At 52.4% G+C, this 24,592-nt stretch overlaps 1 protein-coding gene across 6 annotated transcripts; it reads right to left on the bottom strand.

Annotated features, from left to right (window-relative positions):
• Window positions 1-1,917: 1,917 nt before the first annotated feature.
• TRAF1 (TNF receptor associated factor 1) lies at window positions 1,918-24,459 on the bottom strand. 6 transcript variants are annotated; one of them, XM_027105043.1, is made up of 9 exons: window positions 24,330-24,422; window positions 22,410-22,464; window positions 20,848-21,256; window positions 18,842-18,926; window positions 10,228-10,293; window positions 9,315-9,725; window positions 7,653-7,830; window positions 5,326-5,474; window positions 1,918-3,244 (listed from the first exon to the last, which is right to left on the bottom strand). In XM_027105043.1, exons 3-9 carry the CDS (start codon window positions 20,985-20,987, stop codon window positions 3,026-3,028), a joined length of 1,248 nt encoding a protein of 415 aa, XP_026960844.1. In that variant the 5' UTR covers window positions 20,988-21,256; window positions 22,410-22,464; window positions 24,330-24,422; the 3' UTR covers window positions 1,918-3,025. The 6 variants fall into 6 exon arrangements, with proteins under 6 accessions (XP_026960844.1, XP_026960841.1, XP_026960843.1 ...); XM_027105040.1 differs by lacking the exon at window positions 24,330-24,422 and adding an exon at window positions 23,962-24,261 and having other exon boundaries at window positions 20,848-21,894; XM_027105042.1 differs by lacking the exon at window positions 24,330-24,422 and adding an exon at window positions 23,962-24,261.
• Between the last annotated feature and the right edge of the window lie 133 nt (window positions 24,460-24,592).

Genomic DNA, 24,592 nt, shown 5'->3' with positions numbered 1-24,592 from the left:
TTCCCGTAAAGATGTGACTTCATCTTGGCTGAAGACACAAAAGGAACTGAAGATTCCTCGTCAATCTAAACGAAGGAAAGTAACTAGAAGCAAAGACCTGGCTTCGAATTCCACTGCCTCCCCTTCTCCCACCTGACATTAGGCAGGGCACCGGGCCTCTCTGGCCTCAGCTTCCCGGTCTCTAAAAGGGGATTACACGATGCTTGCCTCACAAGGGTTTTGTGAGGAGCCAATGAAACAGCAGCTTTGCCTGCATCTTGCCTCCCCTCCTCTTGAATCGTCTGTAAGAGGTAAGACATCAGGTGTTTGGTGCACTTAACATAGGGCTTTGGTGGAAGGTAAATTAGTTAACGGTTTCAAATCATCGTCTCATCCTGCTGTTAACAGCCTGAAAGGTCACACGCAGGTTGATTTGGGAACCTCCCACCCAGTGCTGCTACTTTTGGGCAGTTGGGACCACCTTAGATGCCTTCTGTGCTCCAGCCCATCCTGCCTTCCTGCCCTCCCCTCCGCGGTTCCACCTCCCAGACCTTACCTGAGGGCAAGACTGCATCCCAACTCTGGGTCTTTACTGTCCCTCACAGCCCTATTCTCTGCATCTCAAAAATATTTTAAGGGTGAGTTTACAGGCCACCTCTTCCAGGAAGCCCTCCGCGCTTCAACCAACGGATCTGAGTTCCTGTGCTGTCTCTGAGCCTCTCTTATGTATCAGTTTCAATGAGCTACTTATACCTGTTTCACCCACTGCACTAAGAGTTTCTTGAGGGTAGGGTGCACATCTTACCGTTCCCCACACCCTAGGGGCCAGCACAGTAGGTCTCAATAAAGCTTTACCGAAAGAATGGCTGCAGCTCACAGTGTCTGAAGAGAGTATGTGTCTTTTCCCATTAGATATAAGCGATGAAAGGGACAGAGTGATATTTGTCCCTAGTAGTGCTTGTCCCACAAATCGCTTGTTACCTTAGCGAGTAGGGATGATTTTTTTTTTTTTTTGGCCAGGATACCAGCTTTGAGACAGATGTCCCCATCACTTGCTGGGCCAGACCTTTGTTTCTACACACATCAAGGAAGCAAGTCAGCCTCATGACAGGTTGTCAGCAGCGGGGACGAGAAAAAGAAGCCCTGACACGTTTGTAGCCTATCACGTGTGGCAAGATGCCATTACACTACAAAGCACTAGGGCTCGGGTATCATATTTGGGCCTCGTGAAAACTTTGTGAGCTGGGCAGGGCCAGGCAGGATGCTTCCCCGTGTTTGTAAATGAAGAGGCTGAGGTATGATGGGATACCAGGTCTGGACTAGGGGTGGGTCTGGGTTTTCTGATATACTGATCCCACTGGGCCGTGCTGCTCTGTTACCTCTTATGTGAGCATCATCCTCACAAACGCTGGGCTAGAGAGGACAGGCAGGGCTGCTGACCCATTTCACAGATGAGAACCCTGAGGGTGTGAGACATGAAGCCCATCACAGCCTCGGCAAATAGAGGAAGAGTAAGCTGCAGGGAAGCCTGGTGGGGAGAGGAGCGGGGGACCTGCCCTGCATCTCTGAGCAGCAATGTGCAGCCTCAGGGCTCTGGAAAGATGGGCGAGGGTCCTTACAGGAACTGGTTGTGTAGGGACCTCCAAGGTGAGAAGACAAGCATGGGCTGCAGCCAGGCCAGGCCAGGTGGGCAGTGGTGCCCGGGCCTTTCTCTCTCTAGCCTCTCCTGTGTAGCATCTCCTTTGAGGTCACAGAACTCAGCGAGGGAGGCAGGCCGGGGCGGTTCCCCCATTACAGTCAGAAGACTGAGGCAGAGAGGCATGTTCCTGCCAGCACACCAGCCTTGGATGCCACCTGCAAAACTGGCAGCGCCACCCAGAGCTCACAAGTCACCACCAACTCCCACAACCATACCCTTCATGAAAAGTGCAAAAGACATTTAAAAAAATTCTTTGGTTTTATACATATAAAAGGTCAACATCTGTGGGTGGCTCAGCGGTCCTGATCCATCAACTAGAGATGTGGTTGCCTTCGTTCAACAGGAGACACGGGATTCTGGAAATGGCCAAGAGTGGGGCCCCCAGGCAGGCAGCGTGGAGAGTCTGTGCCCCTCTCCTTCTCCGTGCTCCTTCCAGCTGCCTCTGGGAGCTAGGGACCTGGTTTCACCTGGAGAAGGTGGAGGGGCGCTCAGCTGGGGGACGCAGGACGCAGGGCCTCTGCGTGGCTCTGCATGGAGGGCAAGCAGACTGCCAGGCCCAGGGTGGCAGGTGCCGTGCGGGTCAGCTCAGCCCACCTGGCGGTACTGAAGGTGAGTCAGGAAACTGGAGGGCATCAGGCTCCTGAATGTTTCCAGACCCCCTGCGGCACTAGGCCTCATCTGGCCCAGGAGGCATAGAGTCAGAGACTCTGGGCTGGAAGAAACCATGAAGGTCTTCAAAACCACCCCTCCCCGCATCTGATGCCCTCCCCGCAGCATAGCCCCCTGGTTTTGCTTGTTCACCTCCAGTGCTGGGGAACTCGGTCCAGGCTGGGACAGATTGAATTCGCACTGGCACCCTGTCACTTCCACCCCCTGGTCCTGGTTCTGATTCCAAGCAGGACGAGAGCAAGCTCACTCTCCGTGGCGGCCTGCAGAGGTCTTCCCATCCCTGGAGTTTCTTTGCTGAGGTCCCACACCTCCAGTTCCCCATCCACGCCCCAGCCTGGTCCCCACACCCTCCCCATCTCGGCCAGAGTCCATCTCAACATTCAGGGCCAGGTGGCTCTCGGGGCTCCAGTGCTGCACGGTCAGTGCAGGGGGATCAGTCCTGCACCACCTCCTTTGGGACCGTGTGCCTTTGTGGGCCCAGTCCAAGGTCCCGCCACACTAAACTGATAGCTAGCCACGGTCAATCTGTCCGCTCGGCTCACGTCATGCCAGCCCAGGCCCATCACTGTGTCTTGGGATCTTGGGCGCCAAAGTCAGGACCTCAGTCATCTTGCTGAACCCCCATCTGAGCGGGTACTCCCTCGGGACCCGGGTGCGGCTTGCTCGGCCCCTCCTGCCCTAAGCATCTGTCTCCACGATGCACTTGAGGAACATGGTGTCGTCCTTCACGTAGGCATGCTTGGGCGACTGCAGCTTGTTGAGGGGGAAGAAGAGTGGGCAGCCGCTGGCCACATTGGTTTCGCTCTGGGGCCGCTGGAAGGATGCTGAGTTCAGGTCGGGCCGGAAGGCGTCGATGGCGTGCTCACGGTTGTTCTGGTCGAGCAGCATGAAAGTGACCTGCGGGGCAGGGGCCAGTGGGAGATCAGGGACAGGGCCTGTGCCTGTCACCCGTGCAGCCCCTCTAACCCTGAGGTCACACTGATCAGGAGTCAAAGAAACACGTAAGGACCACACATGGCGTACAGGAAGAGCCCGGAAACGGAAGCACCTGGTACCGTGAGCAGGCTTCAGGGGTGTCCCACGATTAGAGCTCAGGTGTTCTTAACAGGAAGGGGGAATTCAGATGCCACTGCCAGTTGTGGTTGGCTGTTGGGGGCTAAAGGGGGGACTAAGCCCAGACAAGGAGGTTGGACTCCATAACCCAAGATGTCCCTTCCTGCACTGAGATGTCTGTCTGATCCTTCAAACACAGCTGGATCCTCCCAGGCGAGAGCAGACAGGCCTTCCACTGAGCAGACGGCAATCAACACCCTGAAACACGAACCCAGCTTCTGGTCTGTACAGGGGCCCTGTGTGCCTCCGAGAAGCCAACGATCTCAAAGTGACACACAGCCTCCTCCCTGGCACACGTCACTGAAATGCCCATCGCCCACTGCAGCAGTCAGTTCTCAAACTTGGCTGCACTTTAGAATTCCCTGGGAAGGTTTGAAAACTCCCGATGCTCACGCCTCACCATCTACGGGAGTGAGACCCAGTCATTAGTATTTTGAAAATCCCCCCAGCACATATGGGAACCACTGACCTACTGACTCATAGCCAGACCACTGCGGCACTACCGCTTCCACCCCACCTGCTCGCCCTTATCTTCCTCCACCCAGCTGAGGTGTGGAGTCCACACCCTCCCCTTCCCTCTCCCACTCCCTTGCTGTCGCCGTCCACCTGCGGGGAATCCCTGCCACACTCCCACCTCCGGCGGCCCTTTTAAGCATTTTTAACAAACTTTATTTTTCAGAGCAATTTTAGGTGCACAGCAAAATTAAATGGAAAACACAGAGATTTCCGAGTACATATCCCCACACGACCTCCTACACTGTCAACATCCCCACCAAAGCGGTACATTTGCTACAGGTGATGAACCTATGTTGACGCATCATATTCACCCAAAGTCCCTAGTTTAAGGTTCATTCTTAGCGTTGTACATTCTATGGGTTTGGACAAATGTATAAGGACGTGAATCTTATCATTATAATATCATTCAGAGTATTTACACTGCCCTAAAAATCCTCTGCGTTCCACCTATTCATCTCTCCTCCCCTCCATGAAATCCTGGCAACCACTGATCTTTTTACTATCTCCACAGTTTTGCCTTTTCCAGAATATCATGTAATTGGAATCACACAGTATCTAGCTTTTTCAGACGGGCTTCTTTCACTCAGTAATATGCCTTTAAGCTTCCTCCATATCTTTTCATGGCTTGGTAGCTTATTTCTTTACAGCACTGAATAATATTCCACTGTCTAGATTTACCAGAGCTTATTTATCCGTTCACCTACTGAAGGACATCTTGGCTGCTTCCAAGTTTTGGCGATTATGAATAAAGTCGCTGTAAATATCTGTCTGCAGGGGTTTTGTGTGGACGTAAGTTTTCAACGCATTTGGGTAAACACCAAGGAGTGTGATTTCTGGGTCACATGATAAGAGTATGTTTAATTTCGTAAGAAACCGCCAAACTATCTTCCAAAGTGGCTGCGCCATTTTACAGTCCCACCAGCAGTGAGGGAGAGTTCCTGCTGCACCACATCCCTGCCAGCATTGGGTGTTGTCAGCGTTTGGGATTTTGGCCATTCTAAAAGGTGTGCAGAGGCATCTCCTCCTCCTTCCCTTTTTCTGAGAATGCTGTCAGTTCAGGCCAGCCCCACAGGACCTCCTCCAAGAGGTTTTCCTTATTCACCCCCAACATGAACTTCATCTCTACATGTCTTCCAGGGTCACTGGTCCAAACATTTTAGCTCCTAGACTCAGAATGCAGCAAAGAGCCTTGGCTACTAGATGTGAACTCAGGCTCTTGTTTTATGAGGGGAAACTGACAGCACGGAGGGCAAAGGATCTGCCGAGGTCACACAGGGAAGTTCAAGGCTCAATCAGGATCAGGACCCAGGTTTCCTCCATCCCACCCCCACTGTCCCCCAGGCCCATACCTTGTTCCGGAAAGGCCACGGCAGCAGAGCATCATACTCCCCTCTCATGATCACGATGAAGAGGGACAGGTGGGTCCTCTTCCCCGTCCCGTCCCCATTCAGGTAGAGCCGCAGGCACAACTTGTATCCGTACTTGGCAGTGTAGAAAGCTGAAATGAGGAAGCCAGAGTCAGCGCCGAGGCAGCTGGAGAGTGCTGGGCTTTGCAGATGAGGAAACTGGGACTGACAGTTAGGCATGCCCAGGTCATGGCTCAAAACTACAAAATCGGGACTTCCCTGGTGGCACGGTGGTTAAGAATCTGCCTGCCAATGCAGGGGACACAGGTTTGAGCCTTGGTCCGGGAAGACCCCACATGCCGCAGAGCAACTAAGCCCGTGCGCCACAACGACTGAGCCTGCACTCTAAAGCCCACGAGCCACAACAACTGAGCCTGCGCACCACAACTACTGAAGCCTGCGTGCCTAGAGCCCATGTTCCGCAACAAGAGAAGCCACCGCAACGAAGACCCAATGCAGCCAAAAAAAAAAAAAAAACCATAAAAATGAAATCTGGGGATGGAGCTCAGCATTCTTCTCCGTTATAGAGCATCAAATCTTGGAGATCATCTGGCCTGGTGGCTGTCAAAGGCCATCAGAATCACAGATTGCCCCTGGAGCTTCTGACTCAGTAGTGCTGGGGTGAGGACTGAGAATTGGCATTTCTAACAGGGGACAGAGATGCTGCTGGCCCTGGGATCACACTTCTTTTTTTTTTTTTGCGGTACGCGGGCCTCTCGCTGTCGTGGCCTCTCCCGTTGTGGAGCACAGGCTCCGGACGCACAGGCTCAGCGGCCATGGCTCACGGGCCCAGCCGCTCCACGGCATGTGGGATCTTCCCGGACCAGGGCACGAACCCGTGTCCCTAGCATCTGCAGGTGGACGCTCAACCACTGCGCCACCAGGGAAGCCCGGGATCACACTTCTGATTTAACCAACCTGCATTTTGTAGTCGGGAACCCAAGCCCAGCAAGGGGAAGTGGCTGGCCACAGTGTCATAGTGTACTGGGGGCAGAGACAGAATTAGGGGCCAGGCCTCCTACCTCCCAACACGGACTTCTTTCCGCTGCCCTAGGCCAGGCGGTTGGGGTCTCCTGGAGGCTGGGAGAGAGTGTGGTGAATCACAGTGCTGCCGGCCACCGCTGGCAAAGGCCCCCGGGATGAATCATCCCCTGGTGATTAGGCACAGGGGCCTGTGGGCTCTCTCCCTGGGCAGCTGAAAGAGTCATCTGAGTGTGGGTTCCAGTAGCCGTCACCATGAGGGCCCTTCTGGGAGGGGCTGAGCGGGGACAGGGTGTGGAGGGTATGCGGGAAGGAGTGGAGGAGGGACAGGCTGACAGTCTGACTCATCTGTGCCCCTTGTGTTTTGGTAGAACAGGAAGCCAGAGACACTGCTTGCTTTTTCCCTCTCTGGAAAGAAGCCAGGACAAAAAAGCTTACGTGTAGGAGGCGAGGCCACCCCCTGAAGGGGCTGTCCCTGTTCCTGAGGAAAGGGGGGCTGGCTTTGGGACCCAGCCTACTCTATGGTGTGGGGCAAGCTCCCATGCCCCTCTGAATCCCAGCACTGTTGACCTTGGGTGTGTCAGAGGAGCAGATGGCCAGGAAAGGCACGAGGCTGGAGCAGATGTGAGTGGTGGTTAAAACTGCCATCGGCAGAAATCCTCCTTAACGACCCACCCGTTTACTTAGAGGCACGCGAGTGAGGCCAGGGGAAAAGCACACAGGTCTGAGCACAAATACACACATTGTTACACAGACAGCTATCAGTTAATTAGGAGAAACAACAACCGAGTAACTGCCTACGTCATGCAAGACATCGTGCCAGGCCCAGGGGCCCCAGAAGCGACTAAGAACTGCCCCAGTGTACACAATACTCAATCACGTGCTCCCCACAGTGGTACACAGAGAGTTCTCCACTTGTCTTATGTCAGACCACGGGGTCTCGGAGGGCGGGGCCCCATGGTATTTACCTGGGAAAGTCACCCTGGGCTTCCCTCGCATCTACACAAACTTTGGTTCACAGCGCACTCTCTTTCACAACCGATATCCACACAACGTAGATCATTTTATTCCTAGTTACAGACCATGACGGACGTCCAGGGAGGTACGCCTGGTGCAAACAGCCCCTGATCCACGCGGCTGAGCGGGGAGGGGCCTACTACCTCCGCGGGCCTGGTAGGGCCGGGGGCCCGAATGGACACTGGCCTAACTGGACGCAGCCCGCCTGTCAGAGCGGAACACCCCCCCCCCGCCTCCCCCAGCTGGTGTCTGTGCCCCCGGGGAGGCCTTACCTGGGGAGAAGAGGCTGACGGTCCTGCCGCAGGCTGACTCATGGCACCGCCTGGTGACACTGGTGACCTTCCATAGGAACGTGCCATCGTAGGAGGCCTCTTCCATGAGGCGGAAGCTCTGCTCCAGCTTGCCCAGGGCCTGGTCTTTCTGGGCCAAGGTCTGCTGCAGCTCCATCACCTGGGGCGGGGAAGCCCATTCAGCCAGGGGCACCAGAATCCAGCTTGGCGGTGGGATGGGGACAGCGGGATGTAGAGACAGAGCTGCCCCCGAATTTGCTTTCTTTGCCTCCCTCAGCCACGTGCATCTGCCTTTGTACATGCCGTCCCTCCTGCCCGGGATTCCTTTCCCTTCCTTGTCCACTGGCCAACTCCTGTTCGTCCATCAGGAACCTGGCTCACAGAGTTCTTCCTCTGCGAAACACTTAACCACTGCCCTAGCTCAGCTGGTTTCTCTCTTTCATCATCGATCTTATAGAGGCTTTACAACCACCTGAGATATATTTTTCTGCCTTTCCAACAGGATAGATGGTCTCCCCTATCAACGGCTGGGCCCATGCTCATTTTATCTGTGTCCATGCCTTGCACAGTGTCTGGCACGTAAGAGTAGAGCCAGGAAATTCGTTAATGAACTGAAGACACAGTCACTGCCCTCGGGGAGGCCATCACCTTCCAACTGGGGCAAGAGTTACATAAATAAATCCTTTACTTCGCCACCCAAACCTAGTGCCTGGCTCTTCTGGTAGGTTCCTCCACTGACATTTGAAAGAATACAAATTTATTCTTGGGTGTACTCAGGTAGGGAAGTCAGGAATGGAAGTGAGTGTCCTTAAAGAAAACTGAAGCCCTAATTTTACGGATGGGAAAGCTGCAGTCCTGTGATTTGCCCAGATCTATACAGCAAGTTAATGGTGGACCTGGAACGAAAATCCAGGCCTAACTCAACATGAGACGGTGAAGTAATGTTGCTGCCCCCCAAAAAAGCAACATTAACGTGGTGACTGGTTATATTAAGAAAAGTATAAGCTCTGGAACAAAGGAGGGGACAGTCTGGTGCAACCAAGAACTGTCAGATAAGTGGATTATCTGGTGGTTTGACACCACCACTCTGAGTGTGTGGAATCCTTTAGAGGCTGAGCCAGCACATATGAGGACAGCATGAAACGATGTGCTCTGATGAAGTGGTGAAGGCACTGGGGGTGTTTAGCCTAAAAAAGGAAACACTCAGGATATTATTACTGACTGCTCATCTCTGAAGGGCTTCCATGGGGGCTAGAAGTCAGATGTTTTGGGGGCCCCGAGGGGCAGGGAAGACACAGGAGGCTGATTTTAGTTAAGTATGAGGGAGAACTTTCTAGTGGTGCAAAATGTCCAGCTGTGGAATGAGATGCTTGGGGTGGGAATAGTCTATTGCAGAAGTTTAAGCAAAGGAAAGGAAGCACTGGACGGGGGAGTTTGACCTTGACTATAACTTCTGACTCAGTCCTCTTCCTAGAAGGCTGTGGGATGCAGGAGAGATATTTTTGAAGGAGGAGTGACTGGTCTGCACAGGGAGAATGCTTAGCAGGAAGGCTGGTCCTCTGCTCTGGAGACAAGATTGGGGCGGCGGGGCGGTGGGGGGGGGCCCTGAGCTGCCTTGAGGGTAAACGTGCCTCCCATGCTCACCCTCCGTTCCAAGCTCAGGATGTGCTCACGGCCCAGCCGGCTCTGGTGGATGGAGGCGGCCAGGGCCAGGTGGGAGGCCTCCACCTCCTTGTTGAGGACGGCGACAATGTTCTCAAACACGCACAGCTTCCCCTCCAGCTCAGTCAGGAGCTTCTCCTTCATGAAGTGCTGCAGGGCCAGCTCCTGCTGGCTCTCGGAGCAGGGGGCCCGGTAGCAGTCCACCTCTAGGTCCCCAGCTGTCTCCACAGCCCCCTGCAGCTGCAGGTCTGACAGATTCTGCTCCAGGGCCATGGGTCCAGACCCCAGGCCAGAGCCCAGCTGGGCCTTCCACTGTTTCATGAACCCTAACAGCAGGTTCAGGTGGGTAGCCTGGGAGGTGACCTCATGCTCCTGCATGAACTTTGGGCCCCCCTGCCAAGAGAGTGGGGCTGATCAGTGAAAACAGAGGGGGAGGGAGGACCAGGGAGCAGTGGAGAGTCCTGCCACCAAAGGTTGCCAAGGGAAGTCATATCCATTCATCCGGCCAAGGGAAGTGTACAGCAAGAGGGATTCGGAGAAGGACCCTGGCATGAGACATACCCATGATGAGCTGTGTCCATCCCAGCCTCCAGAGCAACAATTCTGCCATGCCCTTGAGCGCACTGATGATTCAGGACCATGGAGAGAGGCAAAGGGGTTTTTGGGGGTGCGGGCGGTGGTCATTTTTGTGATGCTACAATGCCCAGGTGAGACATTAAGAAGAACTCCCCTGAGTACGAAGATGATTTACTAGTGATTTTGTTGCTTGGGAAAGTCATGTAAGGTACATCCAGAGGCATAGCTTGATGTTGTGGGAACATCCCGGAGGGGCTGATGGGAAGGTCTGAGACTGTAGTATACAGATAGATCTCCTCTCTCACACTCAGATGCTTACCTTGAAGGCGCAGCCAACACCTGCAAAGGGACACCCAACTCCAGCCTCAGCCACCTCGGGGTGATCCTGGAAATAAGAACCATGTCACTGGATGTTATGGGGCTCCCAGTGGCACTGGGGCTCTCTGCAAAGCACCAGCATCCACCAGGCATGAGCTGGGCTGGGCCACAAAACTTGGCACATGCTGTTCCTTCTGATTCAGCCGTCCTGTAACCCTCCTTCAGAACAAGAGCAAGGCCCCTGCTGTGATCCTGGGAAGCGCTGCCACCTCTCCTGATGGGACATGTTCCACTCAGCCCTGTAATCATCATTTACTTTTTGGTTGCCCCCACTGGTCTGGGGGCTCTGTGAGGGCCTCTAACAAGCAACTTGACAATACTGTTAACCTATGTATAAGTCTAAGGAGTTTACAAAATGCTTTCATAGTCATAATTCTTCCTAGGGCCCCTAACAACACTTGGGGATAGCAGGGTAGGTTTTTTGTTCCCATCTGATTGATGAAGAAACTGAAGCTTACAGAGGGGCAGGGATTTACTCAAGGAGGAACAGCTAGGAAGCAGCAAGCTCCAGGGATCTTCCTACCCCATGTCTCTATATCTTATCAAGAGTAAGTCCAGGGCTTCCCTGGTGGCGCAGTGGTTGGGAGTCTGCCTGCCGATGCAGGGGACACAGGTTCGTGCCCCGGTCTGGGAGATCCTGCGTGCCGCGGAGCGGCTAGGCCCGTGAGCCATGGCCGCTGAGCCTGCGCGTCCGGAGCCTGTGCTCCGCAATGGGAGAGGCCACAACAGTGAGAAGCCCGCGTACCCCAAAAAAAAAAAAAAAAAAAGAGTAAGCCCAGGAGAGACTGGGAGAACATTTTTTCCTAAACATAGACCTGGAAAGGGCTTATATCCAGAATATATAAAGAACTCTTACAATTCAATAAGACAAACAACCTAATACAAAATGGGTAAAATACTGAACAGATACTTCACAAAATAAGATACACAAATGACAAGCCTATGTAAAGATGTTCAACATCACCAGTCATCAGAGAAATGCAAATTGTAACGAAATGCCACTGTCCACTCACTAAATGGCTAAAATTTACAAAGAACGAGAATATCGAGCTTTGGTGAGAACGTGGAGGAACTGAAACACTCATAGGTTGCTGGTGGGAATGCGAAATGGTACAACCGCTTTGGGAAAATCTATGGAAGTATCTCATAAAGTTAAATCATACATACATAAGACCGTGCTTATCAAGTTATCAGACAACCCACACATTCCACTCCTAGGAATTTACCCAAGAGAAAGTGAAAATATGTCCGGGTATATGTAAATGTTCACGGCAGCTTTACTCATAAGAGGCCCACGCTGGCAGCAATCCAAGTATCCATCAACTGGTGGATGGATGAACAAAGTGTGGTATATCCGTACTCCCGGACACTACTCAGCAGTCAGATGGACTAAATTACTAATATGTGCGATAATATGGAAGGACCTCAAAACATGCTAAATGAAAGAGTCAAACACCAAAGACTACATACGAGGATTCTATTCTTACAAGATTCTAGAAAAGGCAAAACTATAGTGACAGAAAATAGACCAGTGGCTTCCTGGGCTGCAGCTGGGGGAGACTGACTGAACAAGGGCACAAGGAAGCTTTTTCTGGTGCAGAAACATTCACCCTCCTGACTGCAGGTCACACGATTGTATACATTTCCCGGCATTCATCAATCTGTACACTTAAAATGAGTGAATTTTATTACATGTAAATAATATCTTGATTTCCTAAGAGCTTTGTTGTTGTTTTCAAGAATAACCTCATGGGGTGATGTGAAGGGAGATTTGGATGAAAGGAGGGGAGGACAGAGGTCTTTTGGGCTGAGCAAATACAAAGCACACTAGTTATTATTCTCTAATAGTAGAATAAGTGAGAGCTGTGGGCTTAATGAGTACAGTTGGTTTGGGACACAGAGCACAGCCCAGCAAAAGGCCACCCCCCACTTTGCCCCATTGCCCCGGGCTTCAAGCACAAGTTGCTCCCAACAAAGAATAGAAAACAGATGTTTTACTGGGGAGGGGTGGGTAGCCTTGTCAGGGAGACTGCAATGGCTTTGGAAAGTGCCCTGTGATGCAGCCTCTCCCAGAAGGTAGTTCCCGACATGAGGGAAGGATGGAGGGCCTGAGGCCAGTGAGGAACCTGGCGAATGCACAAGGGGTCATCTCTCAGGCCCTGAAACTCCCTACGAGCCCATGATTAGAATCCTCTGCCGTTCTAAGGGTATATGCTTGAAGTGAGAGTCAGAGGGAGGTAAAAACGTGAAAGTGATAGAACTAACGGTGGGAGTCCAGAATCGCCCACAGGTGGAGAGGCACACGTTCCTTTGGCATCTGAGCCCTGTGGTGTGTCTGTGCAATGAAAGCCCATGCAGGCTGGCAAGTGCTACATGGGTGGAGCGGGCATCCTTATTACCATGTACAATGGGAGTGGGCTGGGACCAGCCTCTCATGTCTGGCAGAGGAGGGGCAGGGCGTAACTTGAGAGGCCGCTGGTGGCCAGCCAGGCTGCCCAGAGTCCCACCATCAGTCACTCAGCACTCCTTGGGGTGCTTTCCAGGGTTAAGGGGGTGGGCTCTGGAGCCAGCCTGTCAGGGTGCAAAGCGCATCTCTGTCACTTCACACACTATCTATGTGGCCCTGGGAGAGTTATTAACCTCTCCATGTCTCAGTTTCCCAGTCTTCAAAATGAGTATAATAACAGAACTCCCCCTTTAGAGTTATGGTGAGGATTAAATGCCATAATATAAGTAAATTCTGACATGAGTGACCTACTGTGCTATAACAAAATACCACAAACTTATTGGCTTAAAACAACCCCCATTGAGACTTCCCTGGTGGCACAGGGGTTAAGACTCCACGCTCCCAATGCGGGGAGCCTGGGTTCAATCCCTGGCCAGGGAACTAGATCCCACATGCATGCCGCAACTAAGGAGCCCACCCACGTGCTGCAACTAAGGAGCCAGCGAGCCGCAACTGAGACCTGCCACAACCAAATAAATAAACAAACAAACAACAACAAAAAGCCAACCCACATTTTTTGGGTTGGCCAAAAAGTTCGTTCTGGTTTTTCATGTCATGGGAAAACCCGAACGAACTTTTTGGCCAGCCCAATATTATCTTACAGACCTGGAGATCAGAAGTCCTAAAAGTGAGCAGGATTGTGCCCCTTCTGGAGGTCCAAGGTGAGCACCTGTTTTCTTGTTTTTCCAGCTTCTGAAAGCCACCCGCATTCCTTGGCTCAGGGTCCCTCCCTCCATATTAAAAGCTAGCAGCAGAGCATCTTCCAATCTCGCTCTGATTCTGATTCTCTTGCCTCCCTCTTTTGGGGGCCCTTGTGATAACAATAGGCTCACCAAATAAGCCAGGGTTATCTCCCCATCACCAGATCCTTAATTTAATCACATCTGCAAAGTCCCTTTTGCCATTGTTATGGGCTGAGTAGTGTCTCCCCACCCTGAATTCATATAGGGAAGTCCTAGCTCCCATGAACATGACTGTATTTGGAGACAGAGTCTTTAAAAGAGGTAATTAAGTTAAAAGGAGGTCATTAGGGTGAGCCCTACTCCAATATGACTGGTGTCCTTATAAGAAGAGAAAATTAGGACACAGACATCCAGAGGGAAGATGATGGGAAGATGCTGGGAGAAGAGGGTATCCACAAGCCAAGGAGAGGGGCCTCAGAAGAAACCAACTCTGTCTAGAACTTCTTGCCTCCAGAACTGTGAGAAAACAGATTTCTGTTGTTCACACCACCCAGTCTGTGGTACTTAGTTACGGCAGCCCGAGCAGACTAATAGAGCCATGTGAGGTAACATATTCACAGGTTCCAGGGATTAACACGTGGACATCTTTGGGGAGCATCATTCTGCCTGACGCGGTGCTCAGTAAATGTCACCCATGATTAGTAGAAGTACTATTATTAGCAAAATTATTCCTGTGGATTAAGCACTGCCCTTGGGACATCTTTTTCCTTTTGCTAATGGCTGTCACATACACGCGTCTCATTTAATCCTCACATCTCAAACTCTTAATAACTAATTCTGTAAAACCCTATTTTCCCACTGGAGGTTCTGCCTCTCGTGTAGGTGAGGAAGCTGAAGCTGAGATGGCCGGTGACTTGCAGGATGCAAGTTTGGGGCAAGGCTGTGGCAGAGGCCAGGGGCCTGGAATCTACGGCCAGCGTCCTTCCTCCCCACCAGGAGTCCTCACCTTGACTAAAGGGTAGCCTCATCTGAAGTCCAGGGACCGAGGGGACTGGAGAGGGAAGGGGCTGGGGTCGCAGAGGAGGAACGGGGCATCTGTCCTGAGCCAAGCCTGTGCCTGTCTGGTGCCACAGGAGGCCCCTGTGTGAGCGGTCTCATTGCTTGCAAACTGCCAAAAATAAAATTCGCAGTGGAATTTCCTCTGAGGAGGAAACAGAGAAAACAAAATCCCAGCCCTGAGGGAACACTTGTCCTTCTGTCCACGTCCGAGAAGTCTGGGGGTGTGTGGTGCTCCCAGCTTCCCTGCTTCCCCAGGCCCTTTGTGACGGGGTCAGGAGAGCTCCATCAAAGGGCCCCCACTTGGGGACCTGGGGGCCTCCGAGAATGTGAGCGTCAAGAGGGTGCCGGGAGCATGAGAGCTGCCTCCGTGAAGCTACTGCACAGAGCGGAGGGTCTGCAATGTGCCAGGCACTTCCCACGCTGCTGTGCTGGGCACTGAGGCTGGCCAAGGTCTTGGATGCCAGGAGGGGCTGTTTTTGCTTGGGTCTCAGCTAGTGCTGAGGGAGAGGCACTCGACAGTGACAGGGTGGACTCGGTCCGCTCGCCAGTTCCTGCCCGCCTCTGTACCTCAGTCAGTTTCCTTTCTGGCAATCTCTGCTTGGCTCAACTGCCACCTCCTCCAGGAAGTCCTGCCTGATTCCCCTAGTTGAAAGTAGTCTTGCCCATTCCTGTTTCCACAGCATTTGGTGGATTCTAGCACTTAAGGCGGACTGTGTATTTAAACCTGTGTAAAACATTTGGGGGTGATCCACCATCTGGAGGCAGCAGAGAGAAGATGTCAGCAGCCTAAGGGGCAGGAGTGGGAGCCTGGCTCTGCCCCCCCTTTGCTGTATGACTGGTGCAGGCACACCTCTTCACTGAACCTCAATATATTACCCACTGGTGAAATAGGGGTATCACCACTGCGCATGACACAGGATGTCACGGGATCGATAAGGTTACAGATGCAATTGTCAAGCTCAGAAGTGTAAGGGGGTTCATTTCCAGGCATTGCATTTCAAAGGACACAGATATGCACAGAGGCTGAGGACAGACTCAAGATGGACGTGGTCAGCGTCCTTCCACAGACTCAGGACCGCCTCAGGGGACAGGAGGCTGACTGACTTACTTTTTGTGGCCCCAAGGGAGACAGACTTCAGCTCAGTACAAACAAAGAGGAAAATGGTACAACAGTTAGTTCCCCATGGTGGAAGTGGTGGTTTCATGCAGTAATGAGCTCCCCATCACTGGAAGGACACAAAGCCACTTGGCAGGAATCCAGTACAGAACGGAAATTGGACTAGACAGCTTGACCTCCTATCATTTTCTGATTCTAGAATAATTTAAGGCACTCTTGTAAGCCACTGGCAGCAGATGCCAGCTTGCTTTTGACCTTCCTGAGTGACCTCAGAGGGAAGAGAGTGAGAGAAACAATCCCATTCACAGGGTCTCAGGCAGACAGAATTGACTGCTATTTCCCAGCCACCGGGTCGTCCCCTAATTCATTGTCACTTCTGTAGGAAGGTCATTCTAGGCAAGAACCAAGTCTCTAACCAGGTCAACAGTTATCCTTTAATATCTGCTTCTTAACATGAGCTAATCGGTCTCGGGCTTTGAGCACTTCTTAGAGAGACATTAATCTAATGAAGTCAGAGGAGGAGGACAAACTGATAAGCAGATGGCATGGAAAGTGTTGCAAGAATGGGCACCTCGGGGCTTAGCTCAGCTGGTCTCCGGCCCGGCCTGTCCACCCCACCTTCACTTCCCAGGTTTCCCCAGATGCACAGACTGCAGAATCACCACGTATACAAAGTGTTGATTTATAATCAGCTGCTTTCCTTTCGTCAAAAGTCCCCCCAAAGTTCCCATTGGGTCAGAAGCTGAAGGAGTCCCTGGTCTTTCCACTTGTGGCTTTGTGCAGGTGTCAGACCACTGGCTCATCCCACCCCCCAGCTTTCCACTGGGGGGTGTACCCTCCTCCCACTCTGTAGCCTGTTTCAGTGCCTGTAATTCCATCATTAGAGTCACTTCATTTGGTTTAAGGCAGCGAGTTTCAAACTGTGCTCTGCAGGGCCCTAGGAATCTCCAGTGTCTCTGAGAGGCTGGGACAGGAGAAGGAAGTGGGGTAACCGAAAGGACAGGGCTCCAGGCTCCCCTTTAATCAGAACGCTTCTACTTTCATCTGATTTCACATTAACAAAGATGAAAAAATTAAGACTACTGGGTTGAGAGATATTAAAATATCTCATCTTTATGTTATCTAAGATTTGTACAATGAATTTGTATTCATTTTGTTAAGAGGCAAGAATAAAACACGTCAAAACAACAGCCCTGATGCCTTCGGGCAGGCAGGTGCCTTAGAAAGCATCTAGCCCATGTCCTCTTTCGAGGGTGGAGTACAAAGATCTCAAAAAGGGAGGCTTGGAAGGTTATTCCATGGGTGTTAATCCTATTAGCTCTTAACCACATTGTAGAGTACAAAGTTCTGGGGAAATGCACGGGAGCCTTACTACTAATCCCTTGAGGACCTGCGGGGGGAGAGGGTTGCTGACAGGAAGACAGGAAAGCCCTCAAAACCAGCCCTGGTGGGACAGGAAATTCCTCCAACTCTCTGCAGGAGAGGGGCCAGAGCGGAGAAGGGGTAAGGAGGCGTGGAGACCTGCCTGCCTCTGGTTCCACAGCGGGAGGGAGAGCTGCCCTGCCAGCCACTGACTGGCAATGGGACATTGCAGATGCTGGAAAGACCCTGCACAGTCAACCTAGCATCTTCACTTTACAGGTGGAGACAGGGGAGTCATCTCAGCCATGCACTGAATTATAAAGCCATCCTCAGACACCAGTCTCCTGACCCCTGGGCCATGGTTTGGGCAAGGGTAGAGCTTTGGCTGAAAGGAGCCAGTGCCTCACAGTGTGGACAGTGCTGGTGGCCAACTTGGCGAGACCCTGGTCATGAGGGAGCTTTGCAATGAGATGCCCCTGTGGGTGTCGGGGCCCATGTGTAAGCGGGGGTTAGATTTACAGCAGGGATTCTTAAAGCTTTGGATTCACAGACCAATACCAGTTTGTTTGCTTTTTAAATTAGGAGATTAACATAAAGATTGCCATTTTAAAATTTTACTAAATAAAGGCTTTACCCCCGAATTCTATCACCTATCACGATCATTTCCTTTATACAAAGACACGAATAGGAAGGGCATCATCTCAGAGTAAAGGTTGACTCTATAAATGGAAAGAATTTACTTTTATAAGAAAAACTCATAACAATTTCCTTATTTTTTTTTTTTATCATTTTTGTCATGAACTGGTGGGAATGGACCAGTACTGGTCAACATGTGGGAACCTCTGGGCTGGACGGATTACCTACGAGGGTCCTTCTCCAGCTCAGAAGGGCTGGGGTTCTAAACTGATGCCTGAGGGTATCTCTTTGGCCCCTCACACTACCAAAGTTGTATCTTATTCCTGGAAGCACGGTTTGGCAGAGCTGGAGAAGTGAGATGAGGATGGCCTGTCCCTGTCTGAGGGCAAACAGGGCCAGAAAGAACTGTCTAGGTCAAGAGTTGGCAAACTTTTTCTGTCAAGAGCCAGACAGTGAATATTTTGGGCTGTGAGGCCTCTGTTGCAACTATTCACCTCTGCTGTTTCAGGACATAAGCAGCTACAGGGACTTCCCTGGTAGCACAGTGGATAAAACTCCACGCTCCCAATGCAGCGGGCCCAGGTTCAATCCCTGGTCAGGGAACTAGATCCCACATGCATGCCGCAACTAAGAGTTCGCATGCCACAACTCAGGAGCCTGCCTGCTGCAACTAAGACCCGGCACAACCAAATAAATATAAATACATAAATAAATATTAAAAATAAAAAAGCAGCCACACGCAAGGCATATATACATGAGTGAGTTGTGGCTGTGAACCAATATAACTTTATGTAGGGACCTGGAAGTTTGAATTCCTTATAATTTTCATGTGTCACAAAATCTCATTCTCCTTTCAATTTTTAGAAACCTTTTAAGTGTAAAAACCATTCTTTGCTCGTAAGCCGTACAAACAGGCGGCAGGCTGAGTTGGGCCCGCAGGCTGTGGTGTGTTGACCCCTGTCTAGATGCTGTTCTCACCCTGAGTCTGTCACGGGTCGGCCAGGTGGCTTGGGGCAAGTTGCTTCCCCACCGCAAACGTCAGTCTCCTCACTGCTGACAAAATGAATTCAGTCTAGACTCAGACAAGGAAGGAGCCACCTGGTAGGGACTAGGTGGGCAGATACCTACTTGGCCTCTTCCCCTGCCAACGGAGACAACTGACAGACAGTCTTTCCTGGCAGTGCCAACTTACCTGCTCCTGAGACAGAAGGCTTCCTGGCCTTTCAGATGGTGTGTCATCCCCTTTGCATTTGGGACAGATCCGATCCTCACCATTCCTGGGGACACATGAACAAATGCCACTGAGTGAGGCATTCACGACTCCATGGCACCAACCACCGTCCCCAGAGCTCCAAATGCCTAGCCCTTGCCCAGTGTGGCAGCTGATACCAATGAGCGTGCAGCTCCACAATCCCAGACCCACCATTCCCAAACCAATGTTTTCCTGTAGTTTGCAGTGAGCTTCTCTGGCAGCCAAACCTGATCTGAAGTGACTAGAGGCTATTCAAGCCCCTACTTATCCCACTTAGCGTGAATATTTATGTTTGCAGAAATATCCATTGCTTGATTATAAGGTGCATCCCCAATTCCCGCTGGAAGAATTACACAGTAATGCACTGACTTGCTTTTCTAAAATCTGAAAAACTTCTCCATTCCAAACTACATCTGACCCCACGGGTTCAGATAAAGGATTGTGGATGTGCAGCTATATTAGTTCTTCTCAGCTTCCTCTATTTTATTTTGGTCTCTTATTTTTAGTAATTACAGATGACCATGGCCTCTCTGAATAAGAAGGGGCCTCCGAGAACACCTAGCCTGAGGTTCTTAACCAGGAGTGGGTGCCGGACTCTGAATGGGGTGACACATGGTCCTATGTGCTTTAACAAAGCTCCCAAGCGATCCGGTCCTCAGTGAGAGCCACGGGTCAGGCCCATTTTACAGGAAGGAGAATGAGGCCTCAGAGGACGTATGGATCCACCAAGGTCGAGGGAGGCAGGCGCAGAGCTGGGCAGAGCTCTTCAGGCCTCAGGCCTGGATCCCTCTCCCGCCTCTGCCAGGTTTTGGAAGGACAGCGAAGGAAGCCAAGAGGCCCATTGCAAAAGCCTGAGATGAAGCCAGGATGGTGAAACCAGTTGAGCTTTGCTCCTCCCCCCACCTGCCCTTCTCACCACCACCTCTCTCCGCCTTCTCTCGGCCTCCTCCTTTGTGAAAGCATTGGAACTCCTCAAGCTTGCCTGAGAAGTTTCCCACCTTCTTAAACTGTAAAGTCCCAAACAAAGGTCATGCTGGGGGTGCACGGCAGTTTAAGAACACATCTGCCAGGAAACTGACCTGCGGCAAACTGACCTCATCTGTCCATTAGGCCTCACTGCCCTCATTTGTAAAATAGGGTAATAATAGTATCCACCTTTCCAAGGAGCTTCTGAAGACACAAGGAAAGAGTGCTTGGCACACAGTTGGTACATAATAGTTGCTTAAGGTGGGATACTGATGATCATATTGATGTCACACCTGAGTTATTTATATTTTACATATAAATATACACATATTTTAATATATAATATACAATGTAAATTATATACGTATATTTTATACACATGCAAAATGTGTGCATTGTATATATTTATATGCAAATATATACATATTTTATATATACATCCATAAATGTATAATATATGAATACAAAAAATATCTAGTCCCCTTTAAAAGCATTCCCAGCAAACAGTCTGAGGTGATGGGTGATATTGTGGAAGAAGATATATTTGTACAGCAGTTTGTCATTTACCAGGGAGTTTATATTCATTATTACAAGGATTTTTTGGAATGTTATTGACTGGGCCTTGTAACAATCCTGGGAGGTAGAAAATCACTTTACAGGCATTTTACAGACAAGGAGGCTGAGACATCAAACAATTTGCACAGGCCACACAGTAAGTAGCCCAGCTGGACCCAGAGGCTCTCCCCCTGACCCCGGATGGCCTTCTGCTAAGGGAGCTGACGTCTTTCTGTGGCTACTTCTCCTCCCACCAACAGTCAGACGGGGCAGTGTCCGGGACCCTTGAGGAACAGGTGTGGAAGCTGAGGCCAGAGAGGTGAAGTCACCTGCCCAAAACCACAGCTCCTCTCACCCCCGCCTCCCGTGAGGGCTCCCTCCCTGGCACCTCCTTCCCACCCGCCTCTTCTCCTCCGACCCCTCACCTCACGTTCTCAGAGAGACAGACGGCGCAGCAGAGGGGCCTGGGCTCTGGTGGGTCCTGGCAGACGGTGGCGGGGCACCCAAAGGGGAACTCGTTCTCATCGGGGGCCGGGTGGCGGCTGCTGGCCGAGCCAGAGGCCATCTCAGGGTCCCAGGCTGGCTGGTGGGGGGCCCCTGTTCAAGCTCCTCTGGGGAGGGGACCAGCTCCGTGGAGTCTGTGCTGGGAGAAGAGGTGAGTGCTGGCCGGGCCACCCTCTCTGATGTGCAGGAGTCTGATGATTTTATCTTCTCGCTGGCTTGTGCGGTTCAACGTCACAGCTGAGTCACAGCAGGGATGAGACAGGAATTACCCTTTGTGGTGAAAAAAATCCCCTGGATGGTGACTGCAGGCTCTAGGAGTGTCCAGTCATTCTTTTGAGCAAGAGGGAGGGGAAAGCAAGTCAGAGAGAAAAAAGAACCGTGTCACGGACTTTCAGGAACCACAGTTAGAGTTTCCCCAGTCGGAGGACCTCAGGCTGCCACTGGCTTCCTCCACTTCCTCCCCAGGGGACAGGAGCAGAGAGAGCCCCAGTCGGTGACTTGTCTATGTTCCCTGGAACCTCCGAGCAGCCTAGGATACTCGGTGTGGGTGTTCACTGCCCCAGTGGAAATCCCCAGGGTTCTGGAGTCAGGTCCAAAAATGCAAGTTCCGTGCACATTAGCTCTGCCCTGTCCAGAGTATCTTAGGTAAAAGTCACTTTTGCACAGCGGGTCTCGGTTACCCCATCTATTTATTAAAAAAAAAAAAAAAAAAGGAATTGCAACAGGATTATCTCCAAGACTTCTCTGGGGTCTAAAATTCTGGAACCCCATGGCCAAGGCCAGCAGGAAGGCTTCTGATGGTCCAGCCCTGCCCGTGGCGTTCTTCATCAGTATGTGTGACACCTGGCCCTCCCCTCTGAAGTCCGAGGCCTCAGGACCATGGACTGCTCAGGGCCCTCCCTCCACGGCCCCACTCAGGAAGTCATAGGTGGCCACAGACTCGGATCAGGCGCCACCACTTCCTGGCCCTGAGGAGAACAAAGGTCTAAATAAATACAAGGTCACGAGGAGTTGGTCTCAGCAGCCAAGTGGGACGCAGATCCATGGTTGTGTGGGAAGCATGGCTCCTGGCACATCTACCATGCCCCAGGCAACATTTTCCTTCCTATTCCTTAGAGCAACCTGTTAGGAATTCCGCAGGCATGTGGAGGCACAGAGGAGCAAGATGCCTGGTCCAAAGTCACACAGCACCTGGTGGTACAGCACGATGACCACCAGGTCTGTGGGACTCTAAGCTCTGTGTTCTTCCTCCCACTCAAGAGAGGCAAAAACAAGGCAGCTTGGTGGAGCCTACAGAGCCCAGGATGGAGGTCAGAGCTTCTAGCCTTTGTTTTCTCACCTACCAAATGGAAAAGATGATCCCTCCACATCTTTCTATTCTGCTGGGTTGCTACTAGGGGTTTTGCAAACTTTCATAGTAGTTTCAAATCACAGGCTTCGAGGTCTGACAGATTTGAGTTGGGACCCTGAGTCCATCACTTACTAGCTGTGGGTCCTGGGACAAGGTCAGTAACTTCTCTGCACCTCAGTTTCTGCATCTGCAAAATGGGGTTAATATTAATACCTACTTCACCTGACTTGTAATCACTAAATGAGATCATGGGTGAAAGCATGGCATGGTGCACGGCCCAAGTGAAGTGCCTGAAAAACTTTGATACTGATGATGGCCACAGCCCTTCCAGCTCCTCAAGGTCACGAAGAAAGACTAAGATGGTAAGTTATGCTTATATAGTGTTTTCACATCCATCAACTTTAGGTGAGCCTCACAAGCGGGCAAGGCAGGTCTGACGTTGTCCTCTGACCCTAGTAAATTCAACTGTCCACTTTCCCGGGAGCAATGCCGAGGCTGCCTGGGGTCGCTGGCAAAGAGGGCAGGGCACCCTACCCTACTGCTGCAGTGGAAATCAGGACCTCCACCCTTACCTGGGCCAGCCCTGACCTGGCCCTCTCAGCAAACGACCTTGAGGCCTACTTCGGAGAAAGACTATCAGAAAGCCACTCACTTAACCATATACCCCAAACCTGCAAACTTCCCTGTGTCCCCACCTGCTCCCTCCTTCCCTTGGTTTGGCACAGGAACCCAAGATTTCTCTCTCCATCCAAGTTCTTCGGTCCCTTTCTCTCTGCTCCCTTTTCTCTCCCCTCTGTCTTCAATGCCTCCCAGCTCCTTCCTATCAGCAGCAAAATATCGCAAGCTGCTCTAATAATTACAAGTGAAAAGTAACAGGTGCTTTTAGTGCCGTGTTAAGTGCTTTTACAGGCACCATCTCATCTAAACTTCACGTGAACCCTATGAGGCAGGTATTGTCATCTTCATCCCCGTTTTACGGAAAAGGGAACTGAGGCACCAAGAGGTTCAGTGACATGCCCAAGGACTCCCCGATAGTGAGTGGGGACTCGGGAGGCCTGAGCCTGTGTTCTAACCACACATGGTGCTTTAAAACGCCCTTTACCCTCATTCCACATTCCTCTCCAACATCTACACCTTCTCACTTTAACGTAACTCCTAGAAAATACTGTCTACACGGACGCTCCGCTTCCTCACTCCAATCTCCATGGAACCATCTCCCCAAGGTTCTCAAGGTCGAGGGTGCCAAATGTCCGGGGCTTGTCCCAGTTTCTATCCAACCAGCCCTGTGGCCAGCACCTGACACGCCTCTTGGCGCCTCCTTTCCAGTTCCCTTCCTTGTTGTGGCCTCCTGCACCCCTTCCGTGCTCCCCCCGCCCCCACTTCTGTGGCTGCTCCTCCTTATGTCTCCTTGATCCCCTTCTCTTCCACTCTGAACCGCCATCAGCCCCATCTCCGCGCCTCCCCCCGCCGCGGGCCTCGCAGACGCGGAGTCTCTGCACTGTTACACCCGCGTCTCCCCAGCCTTCCACTTGTCCTTCGGGGCGCAGCTGGACCAGACCCCACTTTCCCTGGGAGTCCCGGTGGGCCGCCCCAGGATGAGGTTGGGCTCCCAGCTTTGTGATCCCACCGCGTCCCACAGCCGGAGCACAATCACCCCCCGCCCGGCTCAGTGATGCCGGATGACCTGTCCGTGTCCCTCAGCCCCGTTCGTGCGCCCCGCGCGGGCTGGTGACGGCCGTCTCGCCACCGCCACATCTCCGGATGCGTGCGCACTGAGGGGAGCAGAGCGGCGCCCGCGACTATTCAAGGATGAGCCCCCGCAGGGCTGCCCCGGGCGTCCGCAGGAAGGGCGGGGGCAGCGAGTCCGGGGCAGGGCTCTGCAGCCGGGATTCCAGGTCCCGGAGGCGCGCGGGGGGGGTCCCGCACTTGGGCAGCCCCCGCCCCCGCCCCAGAGAGCTGGAGCCGGGCTGTCCCGGGCGGGGAGCGCTGGGGCGACGGCCGGCAGCCCCCGCAGTCCCGAGGCGGGTGGGGGCGGGGTGCAGTGCAACCAACCTTGGCGCCGCCGCCGCTTCCCAGCGGCCCGGCGGGAGCTTCCGGTGGCGCGAGGACTCGGCCCAGGCGGCGGAAACCGGGGAGGGCAGGCCCGGGGCCGGTTCCTGCAGCCGGAGCCGCCTTTCCGAGGCGGCCTCGGGGGCGGGGCGAACGCTCCCCGAATGGGGAAACTAGGCCCGGGGCGGCATCCACGGCGTCGCAGGCTCTGTTTTTCCACTGAAGACTGACCTTCCGTTCTCCTTCTCCCCGCGCGAGTTCCTGGC

The sequence above is a fragment of the Aethalodelphis obliquidens genome, unplaced genomic scaffold (genome assembly GCF_003676395.1).
Source record: "Aethalodelphis obliquidens isolate GAN/ISIS:26980383/991018 unplaced genomic scaffold, ASM367639v1 scaffold7, whole genome shotgun sequence".
NCBI lineage: Eukaryota > Metazoa > Chordata > Mammalia > Artiodactyla > Delphinidae > Aethalodelphis > Aethalodelphis obliquidens.
This window is presented reverse-complemented; position numbering and strand designations above follow the sequence as displayed.